The sequence below is a fragment of the Ylistrum balloti genome, unplaced genomic scaffold (genome assembly GCF_031769215.1).
Source record: "Ylistrum balloti isolate Yb309-2 unplaced genomic scaffold, AGI_CSIRO_Ybal_v1 Utg369764, whole genome shotgun sequence".
NCBI lineage: Eukaryota > Metazoa > Mollusca > Bivalvia > Pectinida > Pectinidae > Ylistrum > Ylistrum balloti.
In genome coordinates, this window is record NW_026781961.1 from 1,128,681 (window position 1) to 1,141,441 (window position 12,761).

A 12,761-nucleotide genomic window follows, 5' to 3' on the forward strand; every position below is an offset into this window, starting at 1 on the left:
ATACTTATCTTCATTTCTATCTTTTCGTTTATGATGGCGATCGCGCACGTGGATGATGATTCCCCTGGTATCATTTATGAATGATCTTCCGACGTGTTTGGATGGTCCGTCTCTCCCCGCCCACTACCTACGCCCCCTTCCCCGCCCTACACTTTATATCATGTATTCTTCCTTCGTATCGTGTAAGGATTATCTCCCTTTGTAGGATTATCTCCCTTTGTATCGTGTATGGATAAAGACAATAGTTTTCATGCAATAATTAGTAACTCGAACACACGTTACTATAGCGAAGAGGCCCACGGAATGGATGTCCTTTTTAGGTTCGTAAGCTCGCGTGGATTGGATACACAGGGCCGCGTCAGCGTGGATTGGATACATAGGGTCGTGTCTGGGTGGTTTGGATACACAGGGTCGCGTCTACTTGGATTGGATACATAGGGTGGCGTCTGGGTGGATTGGATACATAGAGTCGCGTCTGGGTGGATTTGATACACAGGGTCGCGTCTGGGTGGATTTGATACATAGAGTCAACGTCTGGGTGGATTGGATACACAGGGTCGCGTCTACTTGGATTGGATACACAGGGTCGCGTCTGCGTGGATTTGATACATAGGTCGCGTCTGGGTGGATTTGATACACAGGGTCGCGTCTGAGTGGATTTGTCACATAGGGTCGCGTCTGAGTGGATTGGATACACAGGGCCGCGTCTGCATGGATTTGATACATAGGGTCGCGTCTGCGTGGATTGGATACATAGGGCCGTGTATGCGTGGATTGGATACAAAGTGTCGCATTTCAGGTTTTCATCCATTAACTATTCTTTGACCTTCTATCATCCTATCTATATTTGGTACAGAGGTAAATCGCAGGATTATTGTTTCTCTCACTTTTATTGAGATATTTATTCTTGTATCTAAATGTGGGTCTGCAGTTACTCTAAATATAAATCATCTAAGATGGTATCCATAACGACCAAACTAAGGTTTCCGATTGGACGAGATTTGATTCTCTTTAAATGAACAATCAATAATATGAATTTTGTTCATCATCATTCATTCTGGTTATTTTCCAGATATTTTAATGTTCATACAAAACGCAATGTTAAAACGAAGCAATACAGAAGAGTACTTAATAATTATTGGAAAAAGGATCGTGAGCGAACTCCTCCGAAGCGACAGATCGTTAATAAGCTGACGTGTACACTGTTTATACAGAAATTGATTCAAAACATGTCTCTTGTTACAAAATATATAATCTGTTACTATGACGACTGATAATTTTACTGTTCTAGAGATTGTAACAATATGGTAGCTATGAACATCAATCAGGTGATGACACAAATGCAATAGAGTCATGTAAACATCGGTAGATTAATGGTCAATACATCGGTATTGTTTTCACGGGAAGTTCTTAGTTCCGTTTAGGAGCAGGACTTGTCATCAGGATGGCTGACTCAGACTAATAACTTATAATAGTATCTTAATTTCGACCAATCAGCCTTCAGTGTGTTTCCTTGATAACGGTTTTGAAACACCCTATAGACTATAATTAGCTGTAACACCCAATGGAGTTTAAATGAAATCAATTAAAGGGTTTAGGAATTATGGCACTTTATATGGAAACTTGTGTATATTGACTTGGTTACCATAGCAACCCAAATTTCTGGTAGAAAAATTAGGAAAATATCAGTCTAACCATGGTCTTTGTGTGGTTATAACAGCATCACGTGACATCGGATGTTTTTGAAATCGGCCCTACTGTAATTGTCCTCCGAAATCCCCATATATTTCTAGTTTCAGCACAATCGGACAATATCTCAATTTTGACCAATCAGAAACCTCCGTCATGTTTTCATGAAAACGGAATAGGGAACCAGATTCTAGTTTAATTTAACCTTAAGTCAGATCCCAGTTTCTGTTTACGGCTAAACGTAACTAGGATCTGGTTCATGTTCCGTTTTTTCTTAAACACAACTTGGAACTAGGAACATGGAATCAACTTCACGGCCCCTGTTTACAGATGGATACGTTTACAAATACCATATATTAACTTATTTTAAACTAGTACTGTTATTCAGTTCCTTCAATAATAGTGTTTCTTAGTTAAATCACGGACAGTTACACAGACTGTAGAAAGCTAATAACTTTCATCTTTCAGGTTGATACATAATGTTTTTGTATTGATTGAAGTTGCAGAAATCCCAGAATAACTGGCAGGATTAGAATTAATATAAGGCGTGCAGTTAACGGCTACACAAATCCACGCGTATTTGTCTATAAAAATTCTACATCGAGTGATTGAGATTACCTGTAATTTAAGAAACGCCCAGTAGCTGGTTATTCAGAGATACTGGTGACAGAGTGCTCTGTGCCTTCTGACTGGTGTACATGTTGTTTAATTGATCTGTTTCTATGAACGACAGCTCTTTCTACGGTTAAATATTGACAGTTATCAATATGATAATCAGATATAACATCCCACGGGGCTATTGTGTCAGAGCGACCAAGGTAGCACAGTAAAGTTACTGTGTGATGTAGGCTACAAACGTCTTAGATTTATCGATTGCTAAGATAGTGATGGCAGTTGCCATTAGCTACATAATATACCGTCCATTTTGGTACGGAAACCTTATTTTTTATGTCAAATATTTGCTATTTGTTGTCCATTTTGACGTCACATTGAATGCAGATTACAGATGTTAGACACAGTACTGGTAGACTTTTAGTCTCCGAGATTTGCTGTTACCTGCTTGCGATGTTTTAATTCATTCGAATTATGACGTTCTTAAATTATAAATGGAATTTACTGAATAACGGGGCTAGTTAACCCCCTTATCTCAATGTCGACATTTTCCGATCGCTTTGGACTTTCCTCAGTCAACTTCTGAATTCGAAAATTTAGACCCTTCGTATCGCTGATGAGTCCTAGAAGGAAGAACAAGTTAGGATGAAACATCGCTGACGAGACTTAGAAAGACGAAACAGTTGTATGATGTAGCATCACTGACGAATCCTAGAGAGACGAAACAGCTGTATGATGTAGCATCACTGACGAATCCTAGAGAGACGAAACAGCTGTATGATGTAGCATCACTGACGAGTCTTAGATAGACGAAACAGTTGTATGATGTAGCTTCACTGACGAATCCTAGAGAGACGAAATAGCTGTATGATGTACCATTACTGACGAGTCTTAGAAAGACGAAACAGTTGTATAATGTAACTTCACTGACGAGTCCTAGAAAGGCGAAACAGCTGTATGATGTAGTTTCACTGACGAATCCTAGAAGGAAGATACAGATATAATGTAACATCACTGACGCGTCCTTCAAGGACGAAACAGCTGTGTGATGTAACATCGCTGACGAGTGCTAGAAGGACAAAACAGCTGTGTGATGTAACATCGCTGACGAGTGCTAGAAGGACAAAACAGCAGTGTGATGTAACATTTATCGGCGTATTAGGATCAGTTTGTTGGAAATTACTCGAGTTATAGGCAATATCGTATCAAACATCTTGAAAACAACGTCTCTGAAATGCCACAGGCAATATTACATTGTGTTTCCGGAACTGATATTTTTATTCAAATTGTATATAAAATCACTTTGTGCATTAGATATAACACAAGGAGTGAAACACGTGACAGTGAAGGCTTTAGGTGGTAGTAACGGTGATGATAAAGTCAACGCCGCCATATTGTTTGAGCGGAGCGTGCCACATTGATATCAGTATATCGAAGTTGAAACTGACCGAAAAAACTAAATTTAGGAAAAATCCAGACAGAAAAAATACAACAGCTTGTCGAAACAACAGCTACATGGATTCATTGCAGTTGATTATATAGAGCAAATTTCAAGATTTAACACGACTGTTTCTTGGTCACAGCAGCGTTTGAAAGTCTTAAACAATTGCTATTGTTTGCCAAGAACGGCCTGTTATACGTCTTTACAAAGATTAATATCAACGTTTTAAAGGAGTCGTTTTTTTTCTTTTTACAGTATTTTTTTCATCACTAGTCAGGTGACCAGAAGTGAATAGTCTAATTCGTGGAGTTATTTTATCGTTATATACAAGTGTGTATTTTTTTTTTGTATTTGACGATAACAAGTTTATAATTCATGATGAACGGAACTACTTTCTTGTGGTTGTGAGGAGTATGTAAATCATTCAAGCGTTTTATTGGTGGTAAGGAGTCTGTAGTTTATGGAACTAATTTCTAGGCGGTGAAACGTTTGTAATTCATAAAGTACTTAATTGATGGTTGGGAGTATGTAGGTCGCGGAACTACATTTACTATATTGGTGGTGAAAGGTCTGTAGATCGCGGAACTACATGTACATTATTGGTGGTGAGAAGTCTGTAGATAGCGGAACTACATGTACATTATTGGTGGTGAGAAGTCTGTAGATCGCGGAACTATATGTACATTATTGGTGTTGAGAGGTCTGTAGATCGCGGAACTACATGTACATTATTGGTGTTGAGAAGTCTGTAGATCGCGGAACTACATGTACATTATTGGTGTTGAGAAGTCTGCAGATCGCGGAACTACGTTTACTTTATTGGTGTTGAGAAGTCTGTAGATCGCGGAACTACATTTACTTTATTGGTGGTGAGAGGTCTGTAGGTCGCGGAACTACATTTACTTTATTTGGTGGCGAGAAGTCTGTAGATCGCGGAACTACATGTACTTTATTGGTGTTGAGAAGTCTGTAGATCGTGGAACTACGTTTACTTTATTGGTGTTTAGAAGTCTGTAGGTCGCGGAACTACAAGTACTTTATTGGTGTTGAGAAGTCTGTGGATCTCGGAAGTTCATTTACTTTATTAGTGTTTAGAAGTCTGTAGGTCGCGGAACTACGTTTACTTTATTGGTGGTGAGAAGTCTGTAGATCGCGGAACTACATTTACTTTATTGGTGTTGAGAGGTCTGTAGATCGCGGAACTACATGTACTTTATTGGTGTTGAGAAGTCTGTGGATCGCGGAAGTTCATTTACTTTATTAGTGTTTAGAAGTCTGTAGGTCGCGGAACTACGTTTACTTTATTGGTGGTGAGAAGTCTGTAGATCGCAGAACTACATTTACTTTATTGTTGAGAGGTCTGTAGATCGCGGAACTACATGTACAATATTGGTGGTGAGAAGTCTGTAGATCGCGGAACTACATGTACATTATTGGTGGTGAAAGGTCTGTAGGTCGCGGAACTACATTTACTTTATTGGTGGTGAGAGGTCTGTAGATCGCGGAACTACATGTACTTTATTTGGTGTCTGTAGATCGCGGAACTACATGTACTTTATTGGTGTTGAGAAATCTGTAGATCGTTGAACTACGTTTACTTTATTGGTGTTGAGAAGTCTGTGGATCGCGGAAGTTCATTTACTTTATTAGTGTTGAGAAGTCTGTAGATCGTGGAACTACGTTTACTTTATTGGTGTTGAGAAGTCTGTAGGTCGCGGAACTACGTTTACTTTATTGGTGGTGAAAGGTCTGTAGGTCGCGGAACTACATGTACAATATTGGTGGTGAGAAGTCTGTAGATCGCGGAACTACATGTACATTATGGTGGTGTTGAGGTCGCGGAACCACATTTAAGTCTGTAGATCGCGGAACTACGTTTACTTTATTGGTGGTGAGAGGTCTGTGGATCGCGGAACTTCATTTACTTTATTGGTGTTGAGAAGTCTGTAGGTCGCGGAACTACGTTTACTTTATTGGTGGTGAGAAGTCTGTAGATCGCGGAACTACATTTACTTTATTGGTGTTGAGAGGTCTGTAGATCGCGGAACTACATGTACAATATTGGTGGTGAGAAGTCTGTAGATAGCGGAACTACATGTACAATATTGGTGGTGAGAAGTCTGCAGATCGCGGAACTACGTTTACTTTATTGGTGTTGAGAAGTCTGTAGATCGCGGAATTACATGTACTTTATTGGATGTGAGAGGTCTGTAGGTCGCGGAACTACATTTACTTTATTGGTGGTGAGAGGTCTGTAGGTCGCGGAACTACATGTACTTTATTAGTGTTTAGAAGTCTGTAGGTCGCGGAACTACGTTTACTTTATTGGTGGTGAGAAGTCTGTAGATCGCAGAACTACATTTACTTTATTGTTGAGAGGTCTGTAGATCGCGGAACTACATGTACAATATTGGTGGTGAGAAGTCTGTAGATCGCGGAACTACATGTACATTATTGGTGGTGAAAGGTCTGTAGGTCGCGGAACTACATTTACTTTATTGGTGGTGAGAGGTCTGTAGATCGCGGAACTACATTTACTTTATTTGGTGGCGAGAAGTCTGTAGATCGCGGAACTACATGTACTTTATTGGTGTTGAGAAGTCTGTAGATCGCGGAACTACGTTTACTTTATTGGTGTTGAGAAGTCTGTGGATCGCGGAAGTTCATTTACTTTATTAGTGTTGAGAAGTCTGTAGATCGTGGAACTACGTTTACTTTATTGGTGTTGAGAAGTCTGTAGGTCGCGGAACTACGTTTACTTTATTGGTGGTGAAAGGTCTGTAGGTCGCGGAACTACATGTACAATATTGGTGGTGAGAAGTCTGTAGATCGCGGAACTACATGTACATTATTGGTGGTGAAAGGTCTGTAGGTCGCGGAACCACATTTACTTTATTGGTGGTGAGAAGTCTGTAGATCGCGGAACTACGTTTACTTTATTGGTGGTGAGAGGTCTGTGGATCGCGGAACTTCATTTACTTTATTGGTGTTGAGAAGTCTGTAGGTCGCGGAACTACGTTTACTTTATTGGTGGTGAGAAGTCTGTAGATCGCGGAACTACATTTACTTTATTGGTGTTGAGAGGTCTGTAGATCGCGGAACTACATGTACAATATTGGTGGTGAGAAGTCTGTAGATAGCGGAACTACATGTACAATATTGGTGGTGAGAAGTCTGCAGATCGCGGAACTACGTTTACTTTATTGGTGTTGAGAAGTCTGTAGATCGCGGAATTACATGTACTTTATTGGATGTGAGAGGTCTGTAGGTCGCGGAACTACATTTACTTTATTGGTGGTGAGAGGTCTGTAGGTCGCGGAACTACATGTACTTTATTGGTAGTGAGAAGTCTGTAGGTCGCGGAACTACATGTACTTTATTGGTGGTGAGAGGTCTGTAGGTCGCGGAACTACATGTACTTTATTGGTGGTGAGAGGTCTGTAGATCGCGGAACAACATGTACTTTATTTGGTGGCGAGAAGTCTGTAGGTCGCGGAACTACATGTACTTTATTGGTAGTGAGAAGTCTGTAGGTCGCGGAACTACATGTACTTTATTGGATGTGAGAGGTCTGTAGATCGCGGAACTACATGTACTTTATTGGTGGTGAGAAGTCTGTAGGTCGCGGAACTTCATTTACTTTATTGGTGGTGAGAAGTCTGTAGGTCGCGGAACTACATGTACTTTATTGGTGGTGAGGGGTCTGAAGTTCATGATGCTTACTTCCTTACTGGTGAAGAGTCTGTAATTCTTTGAACGGCCTATATATATATATGTCGTCATATAAACTGTAAATATTTAATCGTAATAATCTCAACATTTTACTGGGTTTCCTTTCTGATGGGTGGTCGGATGATAACACAACTGCCCTTTACCAAGCCGTCCGGGGTTCGATTCCTAGAATGGACATGAAAAGGTATGGGATCACCTACCGACCACGTGGGTTTTCCCCGTGTACTCCGGTCTCCTCTCACAAGACCTATCGCGTGCTTCCAACCGGGCCAACAAAAGTGACTATTATAAGTTTGAAAAACTTGATCCGCAATTACTGTAAAGAGATAAAGTTTGATTTGATTTCACCGTTTCTGATAACAATTTATAACACTGTGTTGGCGTTTCTTGTTCTGTTTATGTAGTATTTTCGTTGTTGTCGATGTATTTCTTCACCTGATGCGTCTGGGGCCTTCCATGTGTAGCTCGGTAAATCAATATGTAATTAGAAAAGAACTGCTCGGGGCGTCTGACAACGCCTTCTCACGCGCTCTGAACGCCAAACATTATTGATGAGCATCGAGGACATCATCACAGAGTTTGTAGATCGATCGTTACGAAAAATAAACTTTCATATTGATAGAAATTAATTTCGTTTAACTATAAAACTACATCTTGAGGCCTTTACAACCACTTGTTACACGTAAAAAATCAAAGATAGCGTTACCCGGAACGTTGATGTCCTCATGCATGAGAAAAATGTATGAACGAACCAAATGGTTTTTGTCAGCTCCTGAATGTACATGTATACCGAAACTGCGTTGATGAAGAACGCTATCTTATAACATATATATTTATTTAAGTATTTTGATATAACCTTCGACAAAGTTTCAAATGTCTTTCGTCCGTCGTCGTGCGTCGTCCGTTCATAAACAATTAACATTTTCTACTTTTCAAAATCCGGAACCAATTTTGTAAATTTTACAGGAATCGCCCATCCTCAAAAAAGATGAAATAAGGTGAAAGGTCCTCAAGGAGAAAGGTCATCCTATACCACTAATTCTAACAAAGGTTAAACTATTTCCAATGGCAATAAAACAAAATATGCCCAGATACATGTATCCTTTATAGCTGGGGTATCACGTGAGACACTGGCATCGTGAGATTCTTAACGTCAGTAAATCAGTCCAGGACCCTGTAATCCAGTTAGAATATTTAATTCTACAATATCTGGGTCTTGAGAAGGTTTTTAAAATCACAGTCGGTGACCAGTTTTGGCAACGTCCATCAGACCTTGGGAATTATTCAGGATTGTTATGTGTATATCGTCATACTGTCATTTCATACTTATTATTTTAAATTTGAACTATTTGCAATAGAAATTATACAAAGTTTGCTCAAAAATATAATTTCATTTATAAACTATAGTAAGCTTTACCCCAGGGGACATTGAGACCCTTTGGTCGTGAAATTCACAGTTTTGGTGAAGAACCTTAAGACTGTTCCATTTGATTCTACCATACCTGGATCTTGGATGAAAATTTTAAAAATCTGAGTCAATTTGACCTCCTTTGGCAACGCACTCAAAGTTCCTGGGGGAAATGGGGCCATATGATTCATCAATTTCATTCAAATTGGTCATGGGCGTTGGAAAAGTTCTGCAAATTTCATTAAAATTTTCACAGGGGTTTTCAGAAGAAGTCAAAAATGCAGACTGTTAACGCTCGACTACTGGCAATTAGAATAGATCTTTTGAGATTTTGTAAAATTGACCTTAACAGAAGTTTTTTGTAGAAACGCGGAGACCTTAAGTTCCGAGGGATTCTCGCTTGATAAAGTATGAGGTGATGGGCCAAACGTGTTGGCTGTTTTTGTCATACGATTGACATATGTTTTCGTGTTATTGTTTCATATATATATTGAACAGTTTTTACTTATTCAGAAAGATTTACACTTCTTGGAAAAAAAAGTGATATCAAGAATTCAAAAATGGGTCAGTGTCTTTTATCATTACCTTGGCGACCCGGAATATTAATCAGGGCTCAGGCGATATTTTCCTTAGTCAAAAGATGTCGGCTATCACGTAAATGGTGTTTCTGGGAGCAAAATATATCCTTTGTCTCTAGAATATTGAAATGATACATAACATCAAGCCTTCTGTTGGCTGGCTTGTTTTTGTTTTCATACGAGGCGAATTTACCAAAGAACTTATTAAAAAAGGTTACAAAGACCTTCCAAAGTCGTTTAATTTCACTTTCAGATATATTTATGACGTCTTGTCTGTAAATTTTCAAAATATGCAGGTTGATGAAAATTATGGGGAAGTTTAACGGTCATCATAGGGATCTCATTGAGAAATATTCCATTTCTTTGTGTGATATGAAACTTGACGTGTTGGATGTTCTTTGTTACTCCGTGGTTATACATTTTATGTGAGAACCTGATATTATGTATTTATACTGAACACAATTTACATGGCGGGTGTCGTCGATGAAGCAGAAGACGCTTACTCTTTAGGAACATCTGGTCTTATTCTCCTAATTCGTTACTACTAATTCGTTATAGCGAGATGTTATAATGAGATAAGAATATTTGTTTGCCCACAATTAGCCACTGTAGACGGCGTTTTTCAACAATTGTAAGTACGAGAGTGTAGTATTCCAACTGTTTGGTAATATGTTTATCGTGTACATTTACTGTCGTTAGATTAATAACCGTGATTTTTTTTCATTGCAGATGTAATAGAATGTCTACTGAGAATCACCATTATAAAGACCATGTAGTTCGTCCGACCAAAGCACTACTCCCAGCATCTTCATCCGCCAATCCCGTCGCTGCTGGCACATCCACGACTCCAAATACTTTGTTATTTTCTCAGAAGTTGCATCCCAAAATACAAAAGTCTGCTTCACTCAAAGACCTCTTTTTCAAAAAGAACTCACCAGAGACAAAGCCAGTTTCATCCTCTTCCCAGCCTAGAAATAAGATAGCAGACCTTGTTCAGAAACACCTCCTTCCGCTTAATATCATAAGCTCCATTAAAGCCAATCGGAGGAACCTACACGGAGGCACATCGACTCAGAAGTTGGTAGTTAAGGACAGCAGTGGATCTGTAAGTGAAAAAGAGCAAAACGTGACTGAAGTGCAATATTTGTCTATACCAGACTTCACAGCAGATAACTCGAATCCACAGATCAAGATAGTTAACAAAACTGACATATTATTCACTACATCTTTTACTCATTCGGTCAAGTCGACAGACTGTCAGTCCAGTGAACCGGAAGTAGATAAGTCAGCTAAACCGCGCCTTACGCGGAGTAAAAGTAGAAGTGTTCAAAGCTTACATAGAGTCACACAGCTTGGCTCGGTAAAACAAACCCTCACCAGGAGCTTCTCAGACGTACCGCCCAACTCCAGACTTGCTCAAGTTCACAGCAGCAGCACAAGACTGTCTGAACATCTACAGTCCAGAATGTACCGTAACGATCACGTGTCCCAGCTTCTGGATCATCTGTTTATAGGGAGCGTGGAAGCGGCCTACAATGAGCCGTTACTCTGTCGGCTTAAAATCGACTGTTTACTGGACATTAGTAACTGCGCCGCAGCAGATGTGCCCTCTTCCAAAAAGCTACACTGCCCTTGTATCTGCCCGGAAGCAAACCAGCACTTCAGATCACGACTCATCATCCAATTGGAGGATAAGGACACAGAAGATATTGAAGCATATTTCCCCGAAATAAACAAATTCATTGTTGCTGCAAGGCATCGTGGGAAGCGCGTTCTGGTATACAGTTATCATGGCAAATCACGAGCAGCAGCTGCTGCAATTCAGTATATGATGTGCCAGGAGAATCTCCTTTTACGACAGGCGTTCAATTTGGTGAAGAACCAGCGTCCGTGTATTGACATAATTCCGGCATTTATGGCCAAGCTAGAAGCTCTAGAGAGGAAGTTGTTCCCGGACGCGAAGCCGTCGATCTCTTTCGGTAACGAGTACTTAAACATTGCCGACCCACAGGCTATACGTTGTGCTTGGGTCGACTGTGCTGACATCTGATATAAAACATGTGATGGTGCTAACATCGCAGATTATCTCAACTTTTATAAAGACAATGTAAATACTTTAATCTGACGTCATTGTTTAAATTTACAATATATTCATCACCCTTATTTGTCTAGATTTTCAAACATTCTCACCATCCGGACCATTCGGCTAAATCCGGGTGTCTGACAACCTTGCCATCCGAGCCATTCAACTAGATCCGAGTATCAGACATCCTTGCCGTCCGAGCTATTTGACTAAATCTGGGTATCAGACAACCTTGCCGTCCGAGCTATTTGACTAAATCTGGGTATCAGACAACATTGCCGTCCGAGCTATTTGACTCGATCCGAGTATCAGACAACTTTGCCGTCCGAGCTATTTGACTCGATCCAAATATCAGACAATCTTGCCGTCCGAGCTATTTGACTCGATCCGAGTATCAGACAACCTTGCCGTCCAAGCTATTTGACTCGAACCGAGTATCACACAATTTTACAGCGCAAGATATGTTATTGTTGATATTTGGTGCAAACATTGTTTTATTACATGTTATTCGTGTGTTGCTCTGAAATTTCCACAAATTACAGAGAAAAAGGTTTTTTCGTTACTGGAAAACTCTATCTACCTAAGAAAAGAATGCTGTTTATTTCTGGACTGTTTGACACCACTAATTGGTGAATGAAGACAAAGGAGATTTACACGGAACGCATGAACACAGTTTAATTAAAACCATTTTCAGGCAGTTAAAACCTTCTACAAATGTCAACTCTACCTCTGAATGTTCATCAAACCCGTGTGTCATCCGTGTATCGTTACACCCGTGTGTCATCCGTGTATCATTACACCCGTGTTTCATCCGTGTATCATTACACCCTGCGTCATCCGTGTATCATTACACCCGTGCGTCATCCGTGTATCATTACAACCGTGTGTCATCCGTGTATCCTTACACCCGTGTGTCATCCGTGTATCGTTACACCCGTGTCATCCGGCTATCATTACACCCGTGTGTCATCCGTGTATCGTTACACCCGTGTGTCATCCGTGTATCATTACACCCGTGTGTCATCCGTGTATCATTACACCCGTGTGTCTTCCGTGTATCATTAAACCCGTGTGTCATCCGTGTATCATTACACCCGTGTGTCATCCGTGTATCATTAAACCCGTGTGTCATCCGTGTATCATTAAACCCGTGTGTCATCCGTGTATCCTTACACCCGTGTGTCATCCGTGTATCATTAAACCCGTGTGTCATCCGTG

At 40.2% G+C, this 12,761-nt stretch overlaps 1 protein-coding gene across 1 annotated transcript; it reads left to right on the plus strand.

The window, feature by feature from the left end:
- The first annotated feature begins 10,199 nt into the window (after positions 1-10,199).
- Positions 10,200-11,510, plus strand: LOC132543720 (uncharacterized). Its single transcript, XM_060207238.1, has one exon. The coding sequence runs from the start codon at positions 10,200-10,202 to the stop codon at positions 11,508-11,510; it is 1,311 nt and encodes a 436-aa protein (XP_060063221.1).
- Positions 11,511-12,761: the final 1,251 nt, after the last annotated feature.